Source organism: Mesocricetus auratus, unplaced genomic scaffold (assembly GCF_017639785.1).
Source record: "Mesocricetus auratus isolate SY011 unplaced genomic scaffold, BCM_Maur_2.0 Super-Scaffold_100007, whole genome shotgun sequence".
NCBI lineage: Eukaryota > Metazoa > Chordata > Mammalia > Rodentia > Cricetidae > Mesocricetus > Mesocricetus auratus.
Genome location: NW_024429191.1, coordinates 50,003,242 through 50,030,863, shown reverse-complemented (window position 1 = coordinate 50,030,863; position 27,622 = coordinate 50,003,242). Strand labels below are relative to the sequence as shown.

Sequence of the window (27,622 nt, the reverse complement as noted above, 5' to 3'; positions counted from 1 at the left end):
ACCCAAGCTGGTCGAGATGGCCAAAGACTTAACTAAGAACCAGACAATGATTCAGTGACAGTCATCTTCCTAAGGATGGGCTTTCCTTCCATCCACTCTGTCTCCTCCCCTAGATCTTTCCACTCCTCTTTATCTTTATTTGCCATTTTTAAACTGTACTTTAAAAGATTTTCACAAGTTCCTCCTAGATAAAATCATTGTCATCACAGGTCCACATGAAAACAATGACAACCTTAGCTAGGGGCTGACTGGTTCCCTTACCTTCAGTCTCACCTTACTCACTGTAGCCCCTGTATATTAGCTGTTTGCAAAGGTGTCTCCAGGAGTGAATGACAGCAACAACATGATTCATTGCATCAAATCAAGTTAGTACTATTTTCCTGGTTCATGAAATCAAGCCAACCTTTGCCCTAGGGATAGAACCTAGCCCCACCACCATCAACCCCCTCCTGCAGGAAGCAGACAATGACAGGCTAAATGCCCCTTCTTTTCATTGCTCCTCAGGATCAGATAAATGAACTTAATGACCAAAAAGAAGAAAGTTTAGATAAGCTGAGTGCCCCTCCCAACTTAGCTTAATGATAAGCACACCTGCTAACAGGAGAGGCAACACAGTAGAAAACAGCCGATGGCACCATTCATGAAACTATAAAAGACACATCCACTGATAAACCTTCCTCAGAGAGTTCCTTCTTCTGACCTATAAAGCCCAAGCCCCTGCTCCTGGACACACAGTCTCCATCCCCAGGAGAGACCTCAATCCTTCAGGTGTCCTGATCAGAGGACAATCTGTCCCTGTAGACACTACTCTGCACTTTCTTTTATTTCCTACGCTTTTCCATCCTGATCATGCACCCTTTCCAAGAGCAGAAACAGCCATCAGAGACAAGAATTCCCTTGCTTCCTGTTTGGAGCAGCAACAGAAGGGAGAAGTGAAGCAGGACCAGTGTGAGAGCTGCACAGCCAAGCATCGTCTGAGAGCTCTGTCACCATGGAAGAAGCCCAGCCCAAGACAGTGGATGGCACTGAGGAGGCTCAGCATAAGGGTCAACAGGTCTTGGACCCCACCCATGACAAGAGGAAGCAGATGGACCTGGAACTGCAGGAGATCAAATCCGAGGCAGAGAAGGAATTGATGCTAAGTAAGTACACCAAGGACCCCAACCCACAACTACTGTGACCACTTCACACCACTGAGTTCCCCTGTCAATGCTTCCATAGCAGGAGAACCTCTGGCAGAAACATTCACAAGTCCAGGAGAGTCTGGACGCAGGAGACATGTAGAAACCCCTAAGTGAACCTGAGTGCCCCACCCTCTTCTGCAGAAGTGCATCCTCAGGGCCCTGGGGAGGAGCACTCTGAAGATGCAGAAGTGGGGAGAGGCTGGCACTCAGAATGGCTTTAAGAGGGGTGAGCACAGGGTTCAAGCCAGCTCCCAAAAGAAGGGTTTGGTAACACTTGAGTTACAAGGTCAGCCTTTCGAGCTGGGCAGAGGCAGACTCCAGGCATGGCAATGCCACTTTGACAAGTCACTTTAGAGACCTCAGCCTCTAAGTCTCCATCTGGGAAACAAGAAGAGGGTAAAAACCTGTTTCCTTGGGCTGTGGTAGTAAAGTGATAATCCACATTGAATATGAAGCAGCACAATATTCAATTAATGTTCCAGTGCTTTAAGTTCAAGTCCATGCAAATGCTGCTGCTGTTATCATTGTTGTTTGCAACCCTGTGGGACAGAAGCTCAGAGCCCCATATGAGGGGTCTGAGGCTCACAGAGAAGACTAGAGACTCCCACCAAGGACTAGTGTAGAGACAGAACAGATGTGTGAGCTCCATGGTCCCAGAGCAGGACCATTTCACAGCAGGAACTCTGAGAGCATCATTCTTCCCAAGTGACTGTGAAGAAGGCTGTGAGGGTACACAGGAAGGACGCCAGGCTTGCTCTCCTGACCCCTACCTCTGCCTCTCTGACAACCACATAACTGTTTCATCCCCAGAGCCCATTCTTCCTCATTTCAGGCTATGGTAGAGGGGCAGGGGTCTTAACATGGAATTCCTTAGCCAGATCTTCTCACCAGAACTACTGGGTTTAGACCTTGAATCTCAAGTCACTCACGGATTGAAAAAAAAAACATGTAAAGTGGGAACTTGAGCAGTCTGTGGTGCAGAAATAAAGATGAACAGAAATTGGAGGTGTGAAAGGAACTTAAGATTCACTTAGGTAGTGGTTGTTTGCAACATACAGGTCCCCACCAGTATGGGAACCTGAATAAGGGACTTAAATAAAAGCAGAGAAGCCATGGAGGAAGGTTCAGAGTCACAGACTAGTAATGTTCCCTCTGGGCAATGCAATGCAAAAGTCGAATTTGTCACAAAGAGAAACTGGAAACCATGAGTGTCAGCATGGTGAGCCTAGACGAACTGGCACCCAGAATTCAGCTCCAAGTATGAGTGGGCACTGAAGAAGAGGGGGTCATGGAGGCCTTGGAAATCCAAAAAGGTTTCTTTTCCTGACATGGACACTGAGAAGAGGGTAGGGCCCTGCCTCAGCTTCAGTCATTTTCTTCTACGGACCTCCCTTATTTCATTGTCACTTACACAGGCCACTCATGTAGACAGACTTTTCTTTTGGCCTGGAGCTCACAAGAAAAAGACATAGAGACTTATTAATTATAAAAGCTCACTCTATAACTTGTGAGGCTTGCCCTACTAGATATTATAACTTAAATTAACACATTTATATTAATCTATGTTTTTCCTCAAGGCTTTTTACCTGTCTTCCATCATGCACCTCCTATTTGGTCCCTGTATCCTCTGGCATCTCTCCTCACCTAGATTCATGTCTTCTTCTTCCTCTCTGTCCTGAAGTCCCACTTAACTTCTTCTAGCCAAGCTATTGGCCATTCAGCTCTTTATTAAACCAAACAGAAAACACCTTCACAAAGACGCATTGTCACAGTATACAAAGATATTGTGCCACAACACATACCTCTTCCTCTTCTTATGGAACAAAGGATCCACCTCTTTCCAGAGCACAAGGTCTATAGAGAGAGGTTAACTTTTCCATGCTCACAGCACATAGAGACAGACCCAATGCAGGAATCTAGAACACTCAGTGCATGGGAAATCAGAGAAACTTCATTCAATCTACTGATAAAATGCAGAAGTCCTGCCTAATCCTTGTCTTCAATGTCAAAGTTCATTCTTTTTCCCCACATCAAGCTTTAAAAATGTTGACTATAGAAGCAAAGTTCATTGTTTTGATGGCCACACTGATTGTACTTTGTGTGACAGGAATAAATCCATTGTATCTAAGGACATTGGAAAAGGGATTACATGTGTCTCACACACTTCCCTGTTGTTCCATTCAAAACAATTGCACACCATCCTCAACTTCCATGATTACATTTCATTGTAATACAAAACTATGTCTAAAGACTCTCACTTTCCTCCCAAGGATGCCACTTACTAACCATCAGTCATTACATGAAGTGTGTGCTTCAGCCTCCAAGAAATCTGTCAGAAATTCTGTTATAGGTTGTATCTTTACTGCTTGGCCCTTTGGGAGGCCTGCCATCCAGCTTCCAAATAAATTCAGAGTCTCATTCTGGCTCTGACCTTAGCATGGTTTGTGTCCAGTCAGCGTTTCTTAACTTAAAGCATCCCATCTATCTATTCTCTGGGAGCTTACCTTTCTATATACCTGTCTTTACTAACTTCTCCATGGATTACTGTGCATCTGAGTGACTGACCATAGGGAGTCCCTCTGAGTCCTCCTCATGTTCACGTCTCTCTCACAGAGGATCCCCCTATGCTAACACCAGTTTCCTCCCCTCATTTTGTCCTCACTAGTCCCAGATTCCAAGTTGTTCTGTTGAAACACTTCCATGCCATCACAGACTTCCATGCTCAAATTTCATTGTGTATCAAAACTGTTTTTTAAAGACTCTCGCCTCCATCCCTAGGATGATACTTAGTAGCTATCAGCTATTAATTGAAATGTGTACCTGAGTCAAGAAGAACTTTGTCTGGTGGACACTATATTGACCTTAAAGTTTCAGATAGGATGCTTAAGAAAAATTGTGTGGCTTCAAAAAAAAAGAATGCTAACTAGTCATGGACATATTCCTATAATCCCATAATGTATGAAATTAATGCAGAATGAATCTGAGCTGGAGGCAAACTACACAATAAGATCCCACCTGGCCTTCCGGGATAGAAACTCAGAAACCCATTGGTGGGAGGCCTGAAACTCAAAGAAGAATGGAGACTCACAAAGAGGACTAGAGTAGACCAGCATAGGTGTGTGAACTTCATAATCCCAGGGCAGGAACATGTCCCTGCAGCAGGTGTAAATAAGAGAACATCTATGAGAGAGTAGAGAAGGGTATGAGGGTAAGCAGGTAGGACTCCAGCCTTCCTACCCTGACTCCTACTGCTGGTTCTCTGACAATCACATAACCATTGTCCCTTCCCATGTCCCTTTCTTCAACTTATAGGCCCAGGATTGATGATACCTTGCATGGGTACCACTACACGCCAATTTGTCTTTAAAACAAAAAGGTTTGGAAAACTAAGACCTTCTGATATCAGGTAAGGAAGGGGTTTGTTAAATGGGAAACTGATTAGTCAGGTTCAGATCCAAATGTATCTGTGCTGGCCGCTGGAAATGTGACTTCTAGTCAACATAGGTGGTGGTTCTTCACAGGTGAGTCTCCACCTTTTTGGGGACATGGGACAGGCAACTAAAGCAGAAGATAAACGGAGCCATGATGCAATGCTAAGAGGCACAGGCTAGAAATGATCCCTCTGCGCTCTGCAGTGCTGAACTTGAAATTGACACATGAAGACACTGGAAACCCATGGTAGTCAGCAGTGAGCCTAGCCCAGATGTCACTCACAATTAAACTCAAAGTGTGTGTGGGTTCTGAAATCCCAGGGCCATGCAGCTCCTGGAGTTTCAAGAAGGCCTCTTCCCTTGAGAAGGACCCTATGAAGAGGGCAGGCCCCTGCCTCAGCTTCAGACAGTTTCGTCTGCTGAATTCCTTACTCAGCATACTCGGGCCACACCTTGCCTCGTTCTCCTCTCAGGCATCAATGTAGCCCCTGCTCCCCATTGCACAAGGGTCTAGAGAAAGGGGTTAACTAACTTCCCCTGGCTCACAGCACATAGACACAGATGCAGGACTGGGATCTAGTACAATGGGAGCCTGAGAAATGATTTCTTCCTCATTCAACTTTGGCTGCTCTCTGAAAATCCTGCCTTCTCCTGGGTCTTGTCTCTCCCTTCAAAGTCCAGTCTTCCTACCAAACATTACACTGTAGGAGCCTGAGGTCCAGAACAACCTAAACTGCAAAATGAATTCCACTAAAATTTATTAACCCTGGGGTATTAATTAATTGCCATGTTAGTGTGACAAAAGCAATTTAAAATACAAAGGGTTCATTTTGTCCACAGATTGAGAATCTAGTCTTCTATGGCTGAAATTCCATAACTACAAGGGACTGAAACATCTGTCCCGCTGTGTTTAATTGTGAAACACAAAGAGATGAGTATTGTTTCTCTGCTCACTCTTCCTTTTTATTTGTTCAGGACTCCAGCCCTTGGCATGGTGCCATCTACAGTTAGGGTGAACCTTCCCACCTCATTTGATCTCACTTACCCTCACACATCCTCCCAGGGACACTTCTTCTAGGCGCTTTGTTTCTGTGGCGTTTACAATACTAGCCTTCATGCCATCTCACAGGATCATAGTAAGAGGGCAAAATGTAAGAGTCTGAATCACAGTGGGTATTGGGCAACTGGCTGTTCCTTCCTGTAGTTTCTCACTTACAGAGCCCCACTCACACCTTCACCAAACTTTTACAGTCACATCCCAGGTTTATGATTGTTCAACTAAATTCTTGATCCTAGGTTTCATCAAAGTTATTATCACTGGAGAACATGTCTGTGAGACTGTTGAATTGGAAGGGTCAAATACTGTCTTGATCTTTCATCTCGTTGTTGCAATGACACCTGGGTATATGGGATCTTTTTCATGGTTCTGTTTCTAATATGGACACAGAACATTGGGCTTATACACAGGATGTTCCACCCTGCCTCAACCTGGGCTTAGGAAGGGCGCAGGTGGACCTTCTCAGCCTGGCCTGGGGCCAGGTCTGGGCATTGGGAAGGGTGCAGATGAAGCAGATTTAGACAAACTCATTAGGCTAGACCTAACAACAGGGTCTGTGAGCCAAAATGGACCTGAAGGATAATGTGGTATAAGCAGCCATGGGTGGATGAGAGTTGCCAGGATGGCTGTTCTGGGGACAACACATGTTGTAACTGGTTTTTTGTTTATTTATTTCAATCTTTGGCTCTTTGGGAACCACTCAGCTCTCAAGTAAATCACACATAGAGGCTTATACTTTCTATGAATGCCTGGTCTTAGCTTAGCTTATTTCTTGCAAGGTTTTCTTAATTTAAATTAACCCATCCAATTTTGCCTCTACGTTTTCACCTTTTTCTATTTTTGTATATTTTTCTTTCTTACTGTGTTGCTGGCTATATAGCTTGGTGGCTGACCCCTTGAGTCCTCCTCCTTCTCTCACGCTTCAATCTTTTTCTCCCAGATACTCCTCCTATTTATTCTTTCTGCCTGCCAACCTCACCTATCCTTTCGCCTTGCTATTTTCCATAAACAGCATAAACAAATGTAAGGCATCTTAAAATGATATCAACAACAGCATGTAGCATATCTGCGGCTCTGTGGCACATGACTGGGCTATAGGGTTCCTGGTGGAGAAGGGTCTGTGATCTAAAGAGTTCCAAAGGAAGGAAGAGGTACTAGGAAGAGGTCATGGTCCCTGGGAAGCAACTACAGACCTATCAGTATTGGGAGGGCAGTACTCCAGAGAGTACAGATGGAATATTTATGTCCCCAGACCACCAGGATAAGTTAATACATTCATAGTGGTCCCCTGGAGAGGGAGGGTGTCTAGAAGATCAGCATCCCTGGCAAGCAGCTATGGAGTGAGCAAGTGGATGGGTGCTGTGGCTGGGAATACAGGTCTAGAATACATTTATTTATATATTTATATATTTGTTTGTTTGTTTTAGATCTTCATGTCTTTATACACTGTAGCTTGATAATATTCACTCCCAAATCCCTTCTACTGGTTTCCCCAAGACACCCTCCCAACCCCTGGCTCCCATTTTCATGTGCTTTCTGCTTTTTGTTTGTTGTTGTTGTTGTTGTTGTTGATTTGTTTGGTTTTCCTTGTTGTTTTATAACCTCTGAATTCAATTAGTACTGCCTGATAGACTAATGATTGACTTTGCTGGGTTGTGCAAGTCATGCCCAAGTGGCTTTGTCTATAGTGAGTGCATGAGCACAACATCTTACAGCACTCTTTCCTGTCCTCCAGCTCTTTCATTCTTTCTTCCACCAGTTTTACAATGTTCCCAGAGCCTTCATGACCCCACTTAGATATCCCACTTAGAGCCAAGCACTCAACTGATGCCTAATCAGCATTTTGACTGTGAGTCTCTATATTAATTATGACCCACTGCAGACAGAAGCTTCTCTGCCAAGGTTGAATGTAGAGGGAAATCCCACAGAGCGTTGAGTTGGCTTGAATTCGATTGAACTGCCCATGTGCAGCTGAGAGCAAAAAGTCTTGCATGAGCTGACTACTTAGGCCAAGCATGTTTACTGGGAAGTACAGCATCATATATGCTATTTTAAGGACAGTGGGGGACAACAGAGACCTAGTCAGAGAATGTGCAAAGATAACACAGGATTCCTCAGACATAGCTGTGTTGTGGGATCCTGCCTGGATCCCATTGCTGCTTTAGCCCCCAAATAACACACAGGACACTATATTAATCATAGAGCTGTTGGCCATTTGCTTGTTTCTTAATGGCTAGCTCTGACTTAAGTAATTAACCCATAATTGCTAATCTAGGTATTTCTCTTACTGGAGAAAAAGGTCCGGACCTCTTACTCCTCTGGTGGCCTACATTATGTCTAACTCTGCCTCTCTTTCCCAGAATCCTCCTTGACTCCTAGTCCCACCTATCTTGCTTCCCTATTAGCCAACAGTGCTTTATTCAGGAACCAATAAGAGAGACAGATTTACAGAATGACATCTCCCATCACAACTGTCTTAGGACTAATAACCACAGCACAGGGAAAAGAGCCAGGACCCCAGAAACTGGAACTTTATTCCTCCCCAGGCACTAGCTCCAGTGTCAGATAGCCTCATCAAGTTCATTCCTGGACAAAGACACAGAACTAATGCTCTATTTGTTATCTCATTGTGACCTCTGGGAAAGTCTTGAGTGAGTTTAACCCCCCACACTTGTCCCTGTGGCTCTTTGGTTTTCTTTGAGTAATGTTTCCTTTAGCTTAGCTGTCTCTGGATTGGTACCTGTGTGGTAAACAAGGATAGGAGACTTCTAAAGATTCCTTCACAAGGCCTAGCCTGAACTTAATATGGGCTCTTGAGTCACACTCTATGCTACCTCTCCCCACTGCCACAGTGATGGCTGAAGGCTTTATCTCCTTAGAGTGGGACACTAGAAAAGGAGGAGGATGAGGAACATGGAGTAGTGAGTGTCCTGCACATTCCGTCCCTGTATCCTGCATCCCTGTCATCCTTTCCTCTCATGCTCCTGTCCCTGTAATCCCAACATCCCTTTCCTCCATCCACAATCCTTGTCCTTGATTAGCATCCTCTAATCCTCCCTGATATCCTGCTCCATGTCCTGCATCCTTCCATCTTCTTACTTTCCCATCCCTCCATCTCCCCACCCTCCATTCTCCAGATGCCCACTTTCCCACTCCTCCCTCTCCATCACTTTTCATGGCAAGGCCTGAGCCACGTGTTTGCTGCTGTGGTTCTCAAAGTTAAAGAGGCATAGGTTTCCTATCGGCTGCTAGTGGTGGGATCTGTGCCCTCATCCAGGAACAGGGCAGGGCTGCTTCTGCACCAACAAACCCAAGCTGGTCGAGAGGGCCAAAGACTTAACTAAGGACCAGACAATGATTCAGTGACAGTCATCTTCCTAAGGATGGGCTTTCCTTCCCTCCACTTTGTCTCCTCCCCTAGATCTGTCCACTCCTCTTTATCTTTATTTGTCATTTTTTACCCTGTCCTTTAAAACTTTTACACAAGTTCCTACTGGATCAAATTACAGCTATCACAGGTCCACATGAGGACAATGACTACCCTGAATAGGGACTGATTGGTTCCCCTGTCTTCAGTCTCATCTTACTAATTGTAGCCCTGTCTATTAACTGTTTACAAAGGCTCCCCCAGGAGAAAATAGTAGCAATCACAGAATCCATTGTGGTAGAACAAGTTAAAACTCCTTACCTGGCTCATGAAGTCAACCCAACCTTTGCCCAATTAAATCCTAGGGACAGAGCCTAGCCCTATCTCCATTATCTCACTCCTGCAGGAAGCAGACAATGGGGGGCTAAATGCCCCTTCTTTTTATTGGTCCTCAGAGTCAAATAAATGAACTTAATGAACTAAAGTAAGAAACAACCTGAGTGCCCCCCTCTCCACACTAAACATGATTGACAGGAAAGCCAGCAAAGAAGAGAGCATCCATTGGCATCATTCGTGAAACTATAAAGAACACATCCACTGATAAACCTTCCTCCCAGAGTTCCCTCTTCTGACCTATAAAGACCAAGCCCCTTCACCTGGACACACAGTCTCCATCCCCAGGAGAGACTGGAGTCCTTCAGGGGTTCTGATCAGAAGACATTCTGTCCCTGTAGATGCTGCTCTGCACTTTCTTTTATTTCCAACTCTCCTCCATCAGTCTTGATCAAACATCCTTTCCCAGAGCAGAAACGGCCATCAGAGACAAGAATGCCCTGGCCTCCTGTTTGGAGCAGCAACAGAAGGGAGAAGTGAAGCAGGACCAGTGCGAGCTGCACAGCCAAGCATCGTCTGAGGGCTCTGTCACCACGGAAGAAGCTCAGCCCAAGAAGGTGGGTGGTACTGAGGAGGCTCAGCATAAGGGTCAACAGGTCTTGGACCCCACCCATGACAAGAGGAAGCAGATGGACCTGGAGCTGCAGGAGATCAAATCTGAGGCAGAGAAGGAATTGATGCTAAGTAAGTACACCAAGGACCCCAACCCACAACTACTGTGACCACTTCATCACCACTGAGTTCTCCTGGCAATGTTTCCATAGCAGGAGAACCTCTGGCAGAAACATTCACAGTTCCAGGAGAGTCTGGACTCAGGAGACATATAGAAACACCTAAGTGAACCTTAGTGCCCCACCATCTTCAATGGGAGTGCATCCTCAGGGCCCTGGGGAGGAGCACTCTGAAGATGCAGAAGTAGGGTGAGACTGGCATTCAGAATGGCTCTAAGACGGGTGAGCACAGGGTTCAAACCAGCTCCCAAAAGAAGGGTTTGGTAACACTTGAGTTACAAGGTCAGCCTTTCGAGCTGGGCAGAGGCAGACTCCAGGCATGGCAATGCCACTTTGACAAGTCACTTTAGAGACCTCAGCCTCTAAGTCTCCATCTGGGAAACAAGAAGAGGGTAAAAACCTGTTTCCTTGGGCTGTGGTAGTAAAGTGATAATCCACATTGAATATGAAGCAGCACAATATTCAATTAATGTTCCAGTGCTTTAAGTTCAAGTCCATGCAAATGCTGCTGCTGTTATCATTGTTGTTTGCAACCCTGTGGGACAGAAGCTCAGAGTCCCATATGAGGGATCTGAGGCTCACAGAGAAGACTAGAGACTCCCACCAAGGACTAGTGTAGAGACAGAACAGATGTGTGAGCTCCATGGTCCCAGAGCAGGACCATTTCACAGCAGGAACTCTGAGAGCATCATTCTTCCCAAGTGACTGTGAAGAAGGCTGTGAGGGTATACAGGAAGGACGCCAGGCTTGCTCTCCTGACCCCTACCTCTGCCTCTCTGACAACCACATAACTGTTTCATCCCCAGAGCCCATTCTTCCTCATTTCAGGCTATGGTAGAGGGGCAGGGGTCTTAACATGGAATTCCTTAGCCAGATCTTCTCACCAGAACTACTGGGTTTAGACCTTGAATCTCAAGTCACTCACGGATTGAAAAAAAAACATGTAAAGTGGGAACTCGAGCAGTCTGTGGTGCAGAAATAAAGATGAACAGAAATTGGAGGTGTGAAAGGAACTTAAAGTTCACTTAGGTAGTGGTTGTTTACAACATACAGGTCCCCACCAGTATGGGAACCCGAATAAGGGACTTAAATAAAAGCAGAGAAGCCATGGAGGAAGGTTCAGAGTCACAGACTAGAAATGTTCCCTCTGGGCAATGCAATGCAAAAGTCGAATTTGTCACAAAGAGAAACTGGAAACCATGAGTGTCAGCATGGTGAGCCTAGACGAACTGGCACCCAGAATTCAGCTCCAAGTATGAGTGGGCACTGAAGATACAGGGAAGGAGTCTTGGGTGTCCTGGAAATCCAAGGTTTCTTTTCCTGACATGGATCCTGAGAAGTGGGTACGCTCCTGCCTCAGCTTCAGTCATTTTCTTCTAGTGACTCCCTTATTCCATTCTCACTTACACAGGGTACACCTATAGACAGATATTTCTTTTGGCCTGGAGCTCACAAGAAAAAAAAGACATGGTATCATATTATTAATTACAAAAGCTTAGCCTAACACTTAGGCTTGCCTACTGAGCTTTTTTTTTATTTTCCAGTTTAAATTTAGATAAGAAATGAGGTTGCTTCACAAGTCAGTTCCAGGTCCCTCTCCCATTCCCTCCCCTCCTCCCGTGCCCTCCCCCCAACCCCCCCCCCGTTATCCCCTCATTCCCCCAGGGAAGGTGAGGCCCTCCATGGGGGTGTCCATAGTCTGTCATTTCATATAGGGCAGGGCCTAGACCCTTCCCCAAGAGTTCAGGGTGAGAGTGCACCTCACATTGTTCTATGAGAGTCCAAAGTCCGTGTGTATACTTGGGATGGGTACTGATTTGCTGCCCAAGGCTCAATAGATTCCCTAGGCCTCCTCACTGACACCCAAATTCAGGGGGTATTGATCAGTCCCATGCTGGATTCCCAGGCTGATGCCTGGGATTCAAGAGTTAACCTTTGTCTGGTCAGCTGTTTCTGGGGGTTAAACCAGCCCAGTCTTAATCCCTTTGATCATCAGTCCTCCCTCTCTGTTACTGGCTTTCTTGAGTTCAGCTCAGTACTTAACCAAGGGAGTCTGCCTCTTCTTCAATCAGCCACTAAATGAAGTTTCTGTTTCCCAGACTCTCTGGTCATAGGATTGTAGGCTGGCACTCCCCAGATCTATGTCTAAAATCCATATATGAGAGAGTACATATCATGTTTCTCTTTTTGTGACTGGGTTACCTCACTCAGGATGGTTTCTTCTAGTGTCATCCATTTGCCTGCGAATCTCATGATTCCATTATTTTTTTCTGCTGAATAGTACTCCATTGTGTAGATGTACCACATTTTCTCTATCCACTCTTCGGGTGAGGGACATCTAGGTTGCTTCCAAGTTCTGGCTATTACAAATAAAGCTGCTATGAACATAGTGGAACAGACATCTTTGTTGTATGAATGGGCATCTTTTGGGTATATGCCTAAGAGTGGAGTTGCTGGGTCTTGTGGTAGGTTTATTCCCATTTTTCTGAGGAATCTCCATACTGATTTCCAAAGTGGCTGAACCAGTTGGCACTTCCACCAGCAATGGAGGAGTGTTCCCCTTTCACCATATCCTCTCCAGCATAAATTGTCATTGGTGTTTTTGATTTTAGCCATTCTGACAGGAGTGAGATGGTATCTCAGAGTTGTTTTGATTTGCATTTCCCTGATGGCTAAGGATGTTGAGCACTTTCTCAAGTGCCTCTCAGCCATTTTAGACTCCTCTATTGAAAACTCTCTATTTAGTTCTGCAGCCCACTTTTTATGCCTACTGATCTTATAACTTAAATTGACACATTTATATCAATCTATATTTTACCTCATGACTGTTTACCCCTCTTCCATTATGCACCTCCTATTTGGTCCCTGTATCCTCTGGCATCTCTCCTCACCTAGATTCATGTCTTCTTCTTCTTCTCTGTCCTGAAGTCCCACTTAACTTCTTCTATCCAAGCTATTGGCCATTCAGCTTTTTATTAAACCAACTAGAAAACACCTTCACAAAGACACATTGTCACAGTATACAAAGATATTGTGCTACAGCACACACCCTTGCCTCTTCCTCTTCTTAAGGAACAAAGGATCCACCTCTCTCCAGTGCACAAGGTCTAGAGAGAGAGATTAGTTGTCCATACTCATAGCAGGACTGGAATCTAGAACACTCAGTGCATGCCAAATCAGAGATATTTCTTTCAACCTCCTGCTGAAATGTGAAAGTCCTCTCTAATCCTTGTCTTCAATGTCCAAGTTCATTCTTTTTGCCCACATCAAGCTTTAAAAATGTTGACTATATAAGCAAAGTTCATTGTTTTGATGGCCACACTGATTGTACTTTGTGTGACAGGAATAAATCCATTATAACTAAGGACACTGGAAAAGGGATTACATGTGTCTCACACACTTCCCTGTTGTTCCATTCAAAACAATTGCACACCATCCTCAACTTCCATTATTACATTTCATTGTGATACAAAACTATGTTTTAAAGACTCTCACTTTCCTCCCAAGGATGTGACTTACTCACATCCGTAATTACGGGAAATGTGTGCTTCAGACACCAAGAAATTTGTCAGAATCTCTGTTATAGGTTATTTATTGATTGTTTGGCTCTTTGAGAGGCCTGCCATCCAGATCCCAAATAAATCCAGAATCTCATTCTGACTTATGAAAGCATGACCTTAGCATGGCTTGTGTCCAGCCAGCTTTTCTTAACATAAATCATCCCATCTATCTATTCTCTGGGAGCTTACCTTTCTATATACCTGTCTTTACTAACTTCACCATAGATAGCTATGCAGCTGAGTGGCTGACCCCAGTGAGTTCCACTGAGTCCTCCTCATGTTCATGTCTCTCTCACAGAGGATCCTCCTTTGCTAACACCAGTTTCCTCCCCTCATTTTGTCCTCACTATTCCCAGATTCCAAGTTGTTCTGTTGAAACACTTCCATGCCATCACAAAATTCCATGTTCAAATTTCATTGTGTATCAACTGTGTTTTAAAGACTCTCACCTCCCTCCCTAGGATGCTACTTAGTAACTATCAGCTATTAATTGAAATGTGTACCTGGGTCAAGAAGAACCTTCTCAGAGTCATTCTATCTGATGGACATTATATGTAACTTGAAGCTTCAGATCAAGCAATAAGAAAAATTGTATGGCTTCAAAAATAAGACTACTAACTGGTCATGGACATATTCATATAATCCCAGAACATATGAATTTAATGCAGGAAGAATCCGAGCTGGAGGCAAGCACGAACTACACAATAACATCCCACCTGGCCCTCTCATCTATTAACTCAGAAACCCACTGGGAAGGGGCTGAAGCTCAGAGAAGAATGGAGACTCACAAAGAGGACTAGAGTAGACCAGCATAGGTGTGTGAACTTCATAATCCCAGGGCAGGAACATGTCCCTGCAGCAGGTGTAAATAAGAGAACATCTATGAGAGAGTAGAGAAGGGTATGAGGGTAAGCAGGTAGGACTCCAGCCTTCCTACCCTGACTCCTACTGCTGGTTCTCTGACAATCACATAACCATTGTCCCTTCCCATTTCTTCAACTTTTAGGCTCAACAGTCACACCTTACATGAATCTCACTCCCTTCCAAGGTGCCTTACAACGAATGGGCTCCAGCCTCGGATATCTGAGAGACATTCTGATGTCAGGTAAGGGGCTTGTTAAATTGGAACATCTATTAGTCTGGTTCAGAACCAATTGTATCTGTGCTGGCAGCTGGAAATGTGACTTCTAGTCAACATAGGTGGTGGTTCTTCACAGGTGAGTCTCCACCTATTCAGGTACCTGGGACAGGCAACTAAAGCAGAAGGTAAACGGAGCCATGATGCAATGCTAAGAGGCACAGGCTAGAAATGATCCCTCTGCGCTCTGCAGTGCTGAACTTGAAATTGACACATGAAGACACTGGAAACCCATGGTAGTCAGCAGTGAGCCTAGCCCAGATGTCACTCACAATTAAACTCAAAGTGTGTGTGGGTTCTGAAATCCCAGGGCCATGCAGCTCCTGGAGTTTCAAGAAGGCCTCTTCCCTTGAGAAGGACCCTATGAAGAGGGCAGGCCCCTGCCTCAGCTTCAGACAGTTTCGTCTGCTGAATTCCTTACTCAGCATACTCGGGCCACACCTTGCCTCGTTCTCCTCTCAGGCATCAATGTAGCCCCTGTTCCCCTTTGCACAAGGGTCTAGAGAAAGGGGTTAACTAACTTCTCCTAACTCACAGCACATAGACACAGATGCAGGACTGGAATCTAGTACAATGGGAGCCTGAGAAATGATTTCTTCCTCATTCAACCTTGGCTGCTCTGTGAAAATCCTGCCTTCTCCTGGGTCTTGTCTCTCCCTTCAAAGTCCAGTCTTCCTACCGAACATTACACTGTAGGAGCCTGAGGTCCAGAACAACCTAAACTGCAAAATGAATTCCATTAAAAGTTATTAACCCTGGGGTATTAATTAATTGCCATGTTAGTGTGACAAAAACAATTTAAAATACAAAGGGTTCATTTTGTCCACAGATTGAGAATCTACTATTTTATGAATGAAATTCAGTAACAAGGGACTGAAACATCTGTCCCACTGTGTTTAATTATGAAACAGAAAGAGATGAGTATTGTTTCTCTGCTCACTCTTCCTTTTTATTTCTTCAGGGCTCCAGCCCTTGGCATGGTGCCACCTACAGTTAGGGTGAACCTTCCCACCTCACTTGATCTCACTTACCCTCACACATCCTCCCAGGGACACTTCTGCTAGGCGCTTTGTTTCTGTGGCATTTACAATACTAGCCTTCATGCCATCTCACAGGATCATAGTGAGAGGGCAAAATGTAAGAGTCTGAATCACAGTGGGTATTGGGCAACTGGCTGTTCCTTCCTGTAGTTTCTCACTGACAGAGCCCCACTGTCATTTCTCACTGAGGGAGCCCACTCACACCTTCAACAAACTTTTCCAACCACATCCAATCTTCCAACATCAGAGTGGGTGTCTGAGGGTTGGGAAACCCCATTCCAACTCATAGCACAGCAATCAGGAAGCTCCTGGGATGAGGTGGCCTCCAACTGAAAGTCTAATCTCACTGATCAGGTGATATGCGCTTCTTACAGTGAAGCAAAAATTCAGTCCCTTGGGACAAAGTATCAGCATAGCACCCTGGACCTGGAGAGCCCTAGAGAGCAGCCTAGAGATCCTGCCCCTGGATTCTCGCTGTTGAGCTCAGGACTGCTTCCAGGAGGACCTTCGAATTATGGGCAGTGTCTTTTCCAGCACAAGAACTCAGCTGGCTCTTTGGGCAGGGAACTGACAGGCAGGAGAATCCATTAGCACAGGATCCCTCATCACTCACTTCCCATTGGTCACAGGGTCATCAGGTGTTTTCTGAGCACCCACTCACATGTGTCCAGGGCTCTGTGTCCAGGCCTTCATTTGCATCTCACTTGTGCTTAAATCCCACACACACTCTTGAGAGGAAGACTACTACAGTTTCATCTTGGGGATTACAAGAACAAGGTTTAGAAATTTGATGCTCACAGGTGAAGAATGTAGTTCAGCCTTCCCTGTCAAGATTCATACACTTAACGCGCCTCTCTCTCTCTCTCTTTCCCTCCCTCCCTCTCCTCTCCTCTCTCTCTCTCTCTCTCTCTATCTCTCTCTCTCTCTCTATCTCTCTATCTCTCTCTCTCTCTGACATTAGGGCAATGAGGACAGTCGCACCAAATCCAGAGATGCACAGATTCTGAGTGCCAAGGGCCTGACCTTGAGCAATGCTGCCTCTCTTGGCTAGGAGATGACACCTTGAAACCTAAGCTACACTCAGAGAAAAACATTCCTTCAATGGCCAGCCTGCAATAAATTTGTACAATCCAGGGCCTTAAAATATGATCCAGGCACTCTTGGGGGAGGGCCTAGGCCCGGTCCTGAATGAAATGACAGACTCTAAAGATCCCCCTTGGAGGGCCTCACCCTCCCTGTGGAACAGAGTAGGGATTGGGTGGGGGATTGAGAGGGCAGTTGGGTGTGGGGGAGGAAGGGAGAGAGAAGGAGCTGGGATTAACATGTGGAGCAGGCTTGTTTCTAATTTAAACAAAAAAAATCTTTTAAAAATATGATTCAGGCTTAAAGGGCATCAACTGACTTCATCAGTTCCAACACTCCCCATTCAGAACAGAAAAGGAGGAAGAAAAACAGGAAGAACTTGAGGTATCTGATAGAAGCAATCAAATGCAATAACATCTGTGAAATACAGTAACCTTAGGAATGAAAATAGCAAGTATGAAGCTATGAGGACTAAAGAGTTGCTGTAACTGAACAGCTCAGTGGATTACAGGATTCTGTCAGGCAGGGTGATGGGGAAATGGGTTCTCTATTAGCTTTTATCAACAGCAGAGAAAGAACAATTGAAGAGAAAGCACTTTTCATTGACTCTAAGTCCTGATATGGTGTCTTATCTCAGAGCCTGAATAATGTAAATCCAACAACAACCTCATAGTAAATGCTCAATCCACATGGCATGCTTTGACATATCAAGAGAAAAGTTGGGAAACTCTGAGTAAAGGACATGATGGCTAATATTGTAGGATTTGTGGGTCTCTGTCACACTCATCCAGCTCTGCCGTCACAGAGGACAGAACAGCAAATGGCCATGCTCTGATCCAACTGTGCTCCATGCTCTGTTTATGGACATTACTATTTGTTTTATTTTGGTGTTTTGCTGTGGCTACAATGCCATGCTATTTCTTTCACTGTTTTGATTAGCATCCAGAGATGGGCTCCGTGGCATTTTAGTATATATGCATCATCAACTGTTGTTCTCTCTTGCTGTCTGTCCTCTGCCCTCCCTCTCTTCCTGGCCTCTTCCTCTGCCCACAAGGCCTCCCTCCTTTCATGGTATACATGTTCTGTTAGCCCCCTACCTTCAGATTTCTTCTTTTCCTGCATGGTCAGTCCTCTGACACTAAACACTAAATTTTGAATGTCATATACTTTCCTCACATGAAATATTCTTCTGATTTTATCTGACTGTTTACACTCATAACTATTATTTCTATTATTTTCAGCTTACAAAAACAAGCGGCCAGCTGAGGTGACAAACATTGGCCAAATGGAGCTAGGTACATCTCTCTCTCTCTCTCTCTCTCTCTCTCTCTCTCTCTCTCTCTCTCTCTCTCTCTCTCTCTCTCTCTCTCTCTCTGTGTGTGTGTGTGTGTGTGTGTGTGTGTGTGTGTGTGTGTATGTGTGTTTCAATAGAGTTTGACCCCTGGTCATAAGAATAGAATATTAAAACAAAACTCATTAGTGGAATTAGAGTAGGAAATTTTCTAAGGAAAACCAAACTTAAGCAAAAAGGTGTTTCTCTGTCTCATTTTCTTAGAATGACTTTTTCTTGTAGTCCCACCCTGCTCCCTCTCAAATTCATGACCCTCTTTTTCTTTAATTATTATTGTCGCACATATACACATATATGTGTATATATTCAAATAAATATTTACATGCAACTTCTGAGTGCATGTAGTGTTACTTGTATTTATATGATTATACGGATTCCGGAGACCACCTAATACTGGATCATCCCTGTGAAAGACTAATGCTTCTTCTCTGCACTCACTAAGTGACCACAGCTCTTCATCTAGGGATGGGGCCTGTGAGATACTCCCATCCACAACAGAATATCAACTGTTGTGGTCATTGGTCATGTCTTCTTTAAGCAGCCATACTGTTGGGATTTCACGGGTCTGTTTACCTGCCATATCTTTAGACACAAACTTACAGCAGAATTCTAGTCTTCTGACTCTTACAATCTTTCTCACTCCTCTTCCACAATGTTCCCAGAACACTAGGTGTAGGGGTTATGTTGTAGATGTGTCAGTGGACTTATTTATCTTTTGGCTTTCTTTGTATTTTTAAGAGATTTGTTTATTTCTTGCATTTTTTGGTTTGTCTTTTCCTCCATTTCCTGTATTTTTGTTTGTTTTTTCGTCCATTTCTTTAAGGGATTCTCTCGTTTCCTCTTTGAGGGTCTCTAGCATCTTCATATAGTGGTTTTTAAGGTCTTTCTTTTGTTTCATCTGTGTTGGGATGTTCAGGTCGTGCTGGTGTAGAGTCCCTAGATTCTGGTGGTGTCATGTTGGTCTTTCTGTTGTTGAATGTGTTCTTATACTGTTGTCTTCCCATCCCTTCTTCGAGTGGATGCAGGTGGGTTCTCTCCCTCTCCTCTGGTCTCCCGGTGGTGTCAGTGGGCCAAGACTTTAGTGTTGGCAACTCTGGATGGTCTGGCCTCTCCTGGTGTTCTCCTCACTCAAGCATAGAGCTTAGGGGGGGTCAAGACTCAAGTGGAGGGCAGAGGACTGAGGGATGAGGGGGACCAAGAGTGAGGTGTGGCCAGACTCCAGGTGGTTCATCCTGCCAGAGTGGGTCCACTACACTCGGAGCAAGCCCATGAATTTCCAAGGGAGCAGTGGTGGAAATTGGACCCCAGCAAAGCTCACACTCAGCACAATCAGAGGGTGAGGGCAGAGGGGTGCCAAGACAGAGGTGTGGCCAGACTCCAGGTGGTATGTCCTGCCTGGGCAGGTCCACAACATGCAGAGCAGGTCCAGGAAGTTCCAAGAGGGGGATGGCTCGAGTTGGGCCGAAGCAGAGCCCACACTCACCTCTGACTTGTTTATCTCATGAGTCAACTATTCTCTGCATTTTAACCCATTATGAGTTTATGTAATGGTCTCCAACTGCTGCAAAAGAAGAGTCTTGATGATGGATAAGAGCTCTGTGGATAAGAGGGTATGATGCTGAAGCATGAAGACCTAAGTTTGAATCTCCAGCACTCCTGTAAAAATCCATGTGTGGCCATCATCCTGTGACAAGAGAAACACCAAAGCTTGTTGGCTACCAGTCTATGCCTAGGTTTCATGAGAAAACTTGCCTTAAGGGAGTAAGGCAGAGAGTGGTAGAGTAGTTATCTGTGAAGTATTTAGAATGCAGTGAGGGATTAGACAAGTTTAGTAACAATAGTGACAATAGTAGCATCTCCTCTAAGATCCATGACCTCACTAGTCAAGGATACTTGACTAGGTCTACAGAACAAGGCATTATTTCCCTCCTTTTGAGTGACCTTTAAGTCCAATTAGGCAGCTATTGGCTACCACCTATATATAAGTTCCATCATTGCATCTTAAAGATGCTTGCTTGCTGACAATCATGGTTCATAGGTTTCATAGGGTTGCTATCGCTGTGATGAAACACCATGACCAAAGAAACTTGAGGGTTGCTATTCACCTTAAACTTCCACATCACAGTGCATCATCAAAGGAAGTCATGACAGGAACTGAAGCAGGGCAGGTACCTCGAGGGAGGAACTGATGCAGAAGCCTCAGAAGAATGCTGCTTACTGACTTGCTCCTCATGACTTGCTCAGACTTTCTCTGTGTGTGTGTCTCTCTCTCCTTTCTTCTTGGTTTTTCAAGACAAGATTTCTCTGTGTAGCTTTGGAACCTATGGCACTTGCTCTGTAGAGCAGGATGGCCTTGAACTCACATAGATATGCCTGCCTCTTCCTCCCAAGTGCTGGGATTAAAGGCATGCACCACCACTGCCAGGCTCAGCCTGTTTTCTTATACACCTGAGGATAACAAGCCCAGGGATGGCACTATGCCCCTTGGTCTGGGTCCTCCCCCATCAAAAATTAATTAAGAGAATATCCCACAGGCTTGCCCACAACCCAATATTATAGAGGCATCTTCTCAGTTGAGACTCCCTAGTCTCTGATGACTCTAGATTGTGTTGAATTAATGAACTAGCCAGTAAAGGACAACTACTTTGCTTTCCACCCTTGGCTCTTCACATAGCAGCTTCCATAACAAAGAAAGCTTGTCCTCAGGAAGAAGGCCTCTGGATCAGATATACCTTGAATCCTCCAAGTCCTTTGTCAAAATGTGAGATGTTTTCAGCAATAAAGATTTAACCTTCAACTTCTAAGAGACAACTAATGGCAACAACCATAGCCTCTATTGTTTTGGTAAATCCTTGTATACCCTAGACTAAAGCTCAAAAGATTTCTAATATCTGTTACTAGAAGTAATATTAGATAGCCTACAGCTTTCATGAAACAATATCATCCCAAATGGAATATCTTCATTAATATGTGTGTGCACATGTGTGTAAATATGCATATATTTAGATGCAAGTAATGATTTCATTTATAATACTGGAATGAGTCTTGAAACTTCTAATGGTAATCCCACCATCATTGTTTTGCTCAGGATTGCTTTGGCTATCTGGGGTCTTCCGTGGCTCCATATGAATTTCAGGATTTTTTCTGCTTCTGTAAAGAGTGATGTGGTAAAGTAGGCATGGAGGCACATGTGTGTAAACCCAGTACTCAGGAGGCAGAGGCAGGCAGATCTTTGAGAGTTCATCACCAACCTGCTGTACATAGTTAGTTTCTGGACAGTCAGAGCTATATATATACTCTACCTCAAAAGGGGGGGGGGAATGGTGGATGCAAAGAAATTGCTCTGTAGTTAAGGGTGCTTATTGTTCTTGCAAAGGACCCAGGGTTAGTTCCCAGCACTCATGCTGTGGCTCACAACCATCTATAACTCAAGTTTCAGATTCGATGTTTTCTTCTGACCTCCGTGGGCTCCAGGCACAAGCATGACACATGCACATACTTGCAGGCAAAATACTCCTACACATGAAATAAAGTAATCTTTCTTAAAAAGGAAAAATGATTAAATTTTTCTAACAGACCTTGTAAGCATTTTGATTGTGATTGCATTGAATCTGTAAATTGCTTTTGGTAAAATGGTCATTTTTCACTATATTCTACCAATCTACACGTATGGGACTGCTTTTCATTTTCTACTGTTTTCCTTAATCTATTTATTCGCGGATTTGAAGATTTAATTGTAGAAGCCTTTAACCTCTTAATTAGGCTTAATGTTATATATTTTATTTTCTTTGAGGTTATTGTAAATGAAAAAGTGTTCATGATTTCTTTCTTTGTTGGTGATGGATAGAATGGCTACTAATTTTTATTAGGTTAACTATTTTATCCTCCACTTTGATGCAATTGGTGATCATTTAAGGAAGTCTTCTGGTGGAATTCCTGCAATCTCTTTTGTATAATGCCAGCATGTATAAACAGACATAATTTTACTTCTTTTCATATTTGTTACCATTTAATTTCCTCCTCTTGCCTTATTGCTGAAGCTAGCGCATTGAGCTCTGTATTGAAAAGGTGGCTTTGCAGTTGAGAGCACTGGCTATTCTTCAGGAAGATCTGTTCAATTCCCAGCACCCACATGTCAGCTCACAACTGTTTGGAAGTTCAGGTCCAGGGAATCTGGCGCCATCTTCTGCCCTTTGAGGGTATTGCACAAATGTGGTACACAGACATACATACAGGCAAAACACCCAAACACATAGAATAAAAAATAAAAGCAGACACCCACAGCTAAATACTGCACTGAACTCCTGGAAACCAGTTGCAGAGAGGGAGGAGTGATGAGCAAAGGGGTCAAGGCCAGTCAGGTGAAACCCACACAAACAGTTGTCCTGAACAAAGAGGAGCTCATAGACCTCAGACTGATTGCTGAGAGGCCAGCATGGGACTGATCCAGACACCCTAAATGAGGAGGCCTAGGAAAGTTATAGGGATTGTGTAGAAGATAAGGAGCCTGCCCCCATGACTTCAAACACCCACACTAGACCCTATCCCCCATACTGCTACACTGGCAAATGAGTTTCAACACTAGTTTTATCATGAGTTTCAGAGGACACTTAAAACATCCAGACAGTAGCCACACACAAGGTCTGTTGCTACTGATGAGATCTGAAAGACAGTACAAAATATGCCTGTGGTTGCCAGGCTTGGGTACAGGGTACTAAGTCTATGTCTTGAAACTCTAAGGCATCCCAAAACCATCCCTTCAGACCCAATATCTCAGGACTTACAGAATGGTGTTATCAGGACAGCAATGGTGGGGACCAATGGCATCTGTCAGAGGCAAACAGTGACTCCACTGTCTGTAATCTCCCCCAGCACCCCAAGACCTCCATGACCACAGACCTGAAATTATAGATGGAAAAGCCAAAGCTCAGAGAACCTAGTTGATCATCCCATAGAATGCATGAGGACAGAGTTGTTGCATTTGTGAACTTACCCTTTATTCTCAACCCCAAGAGAAAGGCTGGCACAGAATAACAATATCTGAAGTGTGAATGAGCATCATACAGCATTATTACTATCATTATTATTATTATTATTATTATTAGACAAGTGAAGACTTGAACTAGATTCTTCCACTCTAAAGCTCACATTCTTTGCACTGTACTGTTCAGAATATCCCAACACCCACAGCCAGTATGTTGTACAGCTTAGACAGATGCCTAAATTCATCCAATTGTTCAAGGGTGAAAGGAAGAAAGGAAGGAAAAAATAATGAAAGAACAATGAACACTAATGAGTTCACTTATTCTCCATCTTTCTTCCCTAATTCATGATTTTTTTCAGAAATACATCACAATGAAGGAAGAGAGAATCTTTATCACAACGAGTCAGGGAAAATGGAGGATTTCCTGCAGAATTTAACACAGCTATTACTTTTACTAAAACCTTGCCCAAGAGGCTGGAAGACCTTGAACAGAAAAAGCATGCATGAAACTAAAGGAGAGGACAGATGATATCTGATTGAGATCCAAGACTTATTTAACCCAAGCCCAGATACCCAGGAAGAGCCTCAATTAGTCATATTACAGGGAGCTGCTGGGATTGGGAAGTCAGCGCTGGCCAGGCAGGTGAGGAGAGCATGGGGGGAAGGCCAGCTCTACAGGGATCGCTTCCAGCAGGTCTTCTACTTCAGCTGCAGAGAGCTGGCCCAGTGCAAGCAGCTGAGTCTGGCTGAGCTCATAGCAAAAGACCAGGCTGTGCAAGAAGCTCCCATCAGGAAGATCCTGTCTCACCCTGAGAAGCTGCTCTTCATCCTGGATGGCATAGATGAGCCAGCGTGGGTGCTGGAGGAGCAGAATCCTGAGCTCTGTCTGCACTGGAGCCAGCCACAGCCAGTGCACACACTGCTGGGAAGTTTGCTGGGGAAATCTGTCCTTCCTGGGGCTTCCATGTTGCTCACAGCTCGGACCACAGATCTGAAGAAGCTCGTTCCTTCTCTCAAGCAGCCTTGTTTGGTAGAAGTCCTGGGTTTCTCTGAGTCTGGACAGAAGGAATATATCTACAAATATTTCACAGAGAAAAGAGACGCCATGGATGTTTTTAGGCTGGTTGAAATTTGTTTTCAAATTCCTGGCTGGTCTGCACTTGCCTGAAGCAGCAGATGGAGCAGGGGAGAAACCTCTCACTGACCTCACAGACCACCACAGCCCTCTGCCTGAAATACATTTACCAGACTCTTCAGGGTCATGTCCTGGGGACACATCTCAGAAGGCTCTGCTCACTGGCTGCAGAGGGCATCTGCAGAAGAAAGACCTTGTTCAGTGAGAGAGATCTTCAGATGCAAGGGTTAGCTAAAGATGTCATTACCACTTTCTTGAAGATGGGTATCCTTCAGAAGCAGCCCAGTTCTCCGTGCTACAGCTTTGCCCACTTGTGTCTCCAGGAGTTCTTTGCAGCAATGTCCTGCATCTTGTGTTTTAATGACAGGAGAAGTGTTTATATGGAATTCTACAGTATTGTGCAAACACTGAAGGAAGGCTATGGAAGACATGACCTGTTTGAGGCACCCACTATGCGCTTTCTATTTGGTCTTTTAAGTCAAAATGGGATGAGAAAAATGAAGAAGATCTTTGCCTGTAGTTTGCCTTGGGAGGCAAGGTTGTACCTGCAACAGTATATCCTGGATGAAACCCTGCACCATCAATCGTATTCTCTGGGTTTACTCCATTGTCTGTATGAGATCCAGGATGAGGAGGTCCTGACAGAAGTGATGCATGATTATCAAGGAACAAGGTTGCATGCCCCAGTGGATATGGCACACCCAGCGTCCCATAAAGGAGTAAAGTACATGGTGGTCCAGACAGACATGGACCTCATGGTGGTCACTTTCTGCATTAAGTTCTGCCACCATGTGAAGAGGCTTCAGATGAATGCAGGTGGACAGCAGAGAAAAATCTTGAAGGACCCCGGGACAGTCCTGTGAGTATCTATGGATACCAAGAGCACACATGTTATTATGAGCATCAGCAGCACTCATAGCTGGATCCAGGGCAGCAGGATACAGGTCATCAGTGACATTTAACTTCTGAATCTGACAAACTTTTTCTACTTGTTTCTGTGTGCCTGACTATGCAAGGGACTATGAGCTGTTATATCTTCCTAGACCTTGGTGAGGACTACCTACCTGCTTTGATTCAAATTTTCTTCATACCTCACAAGATTCAAATAGCCCACAGTCACTGATCATCTCTCTTAATGTGATTTCTCTCTGTGCATTCTCTCTGCTCATTCAGCTTCTGCAGGCACTGTCCCCTATCTGCATGACAGTGACCTTGGTCCTGAGGTCTTCCCACCATCAGCTCAAGGGGCATATTTTCCCTGGCCAGATGGCTTCCTTGTCTGTGTCAATGAAGGCAGCATGTCCCTGTCACTGAGCTTGAAGTTTTACTAACTTCCCTCCAATCTCAGCAGCAATGTAGACCTCCCCTTCCAGGGTCTCCTACCACTGTGTGGAAGTGATGACTCGGTATCAATATATGTCTCTCTCTCTCCTCTCTAGATGATTCATTAAACACTGAGTTTATATCAGGCTCTGCCAATCAATCACAAGAGGAGAAACACAGTTGCTTCCCTGAGGTTTTCACAAGTTGGAGAGGAGACAACCACTCTAATCACATAGCCACTCTAATTACATAGACTCTTGAATAAGTAGGAACAGATATCCAGATTTGTGGACTTTGACACCAATCTGAACACTGAAAGAACCCATGTGAAAAATAAATAACTTAAAAGTAGCAGACTGAAGGTAAGAAAGCAGGAAGAGGATGAGGAGAGGAGGGGAAAGGGATCAAAGAGAACAAACAGGATCAAACTATGTCACACACATTGAAGAAGTTGTCTCAATGACTCTCGTTTTATATGATTAGATGGACTAATAAAAACATGCTAGATGTAGAAAAGTGAGGCTATACCAATCATCAAAACAAAAATTTATGTCAACCAGAATTCCATTCCTCAGAGAGGAAAACATTAAGAATTGGAGTAGCTGCGCTTGGTCATGCACACCTATCTTCCCAAACTCAGATGTCTGAGACAAGGAAAAAGTCCCAGCGTTGGCTACATAGTATGATGTGATCTCAAAGTATCAGGGACTAAGAAGAGATGATTATTATTGACTAATTGTCTTTTGCTGTGATAAAACACCATAGCCAACACAACTTATAGAAGAGTTTATTTGGGCTTACGGTCCAGAGGTATCAGGGTTCATCATAGCAGAGGGAAGGGATGTTGACTGGAGCAGCGGCTGAGAGCTCATTCTTGAACCACAAGCAGAAACTATAAAGAGTGTATGGGAAATGGCTCCAGGCCCCAGTGACTTATTTCCTCGCTCAAAGGCACACCTCCTAAGCCTCCCCAAAGAGTGCCACCACTTGAGGCTCAAGCATTCAAATGTCCATTACTGGGTGACATCTAATTCAAAACACCACACCTAATAAGCTCAAACCCCTAGGTTTTACCCACAGCATAAAAGAAAAAATTCTCTATATACTTCTATATGGGAACACTGAACCGCACAATCTCTGTTTTCTTATATTCATGATTATTTTCTTAATGCATCGGCTGTCTTCTCAGGTTACTAAAGCCTTCTAATATTGCCTAGGGCAAATACCTTAGTGACGTGGATCATATTCCTGTTCTTGGTCAGTATAAGTTGTTTCTGAGTGTCAACCGTCATAAAAAGTGATCCTTGAAGGGCCTTGATACAGATGTTGCGAGCAGAAGTGGTCTGCTGTGGAGTTTCAGAAGAATTCTGAGTCTGCACAGAGGCAGAGATCAGTTAGGGAAAGAGAAACAAGGAACACCAGCATGCTTGACTGGACAATGGCCTTGGGAGCTTGGGGGCAACCCCATGGAGAGCATGAGGCTTTGACTGCTAGTGAGAAAGTAAAGGTAGGGATGTTAGCAAGGAGGCCATTTCACACTAACAAACAGGGGTGGAAGCTCCCCAAAGTCAAAAATCAAAAATGGCAGGTGAGTGAGTTTCTACTGATGTAAAGAGACACCATGACCATGGCAACTCTTTGAAAGCAAACATTTAATTGTGGTGGCTCACCTACAGTTAAGAGGTTCCATCCATTATCATCATGGTAGGACATGGCAGTTTGAAGGCAGGCATGGTTCTGGTTGCATCTTGATATGCAGGCCACATGAAGTCAACAGACATCCTCAGTGGTATCCTGAGCAAAATAGACCCCAACGCCTGCCCCCCCCCGTGACACACTTGCTCT

General features: G+C 44.4%; 1 protein-coding gene across 1 annotated transcript; it reads left to right on the top strand.

Moving 5' to 3' along the window:
- The first annotated feature begins 991 nt into the window (after positions 1-991).
- LOC106020916 (NACHT, LRR and PYD domains-containing protein 1a-like) lies at positions 992-25,317 on the top strand. The gene is given in 5 exon segments (XM_040748046.1): positions 992-1,142; positions 9,847-10,116; positions 14,730-14,828; positions 23,697-24,454; positions 24,457-25,317. Coding segments are annotated over 5 exon segments (2,139 nt in total).
- Positions 25,318-27,622: the final 2,305 nt, after the last annotated feature.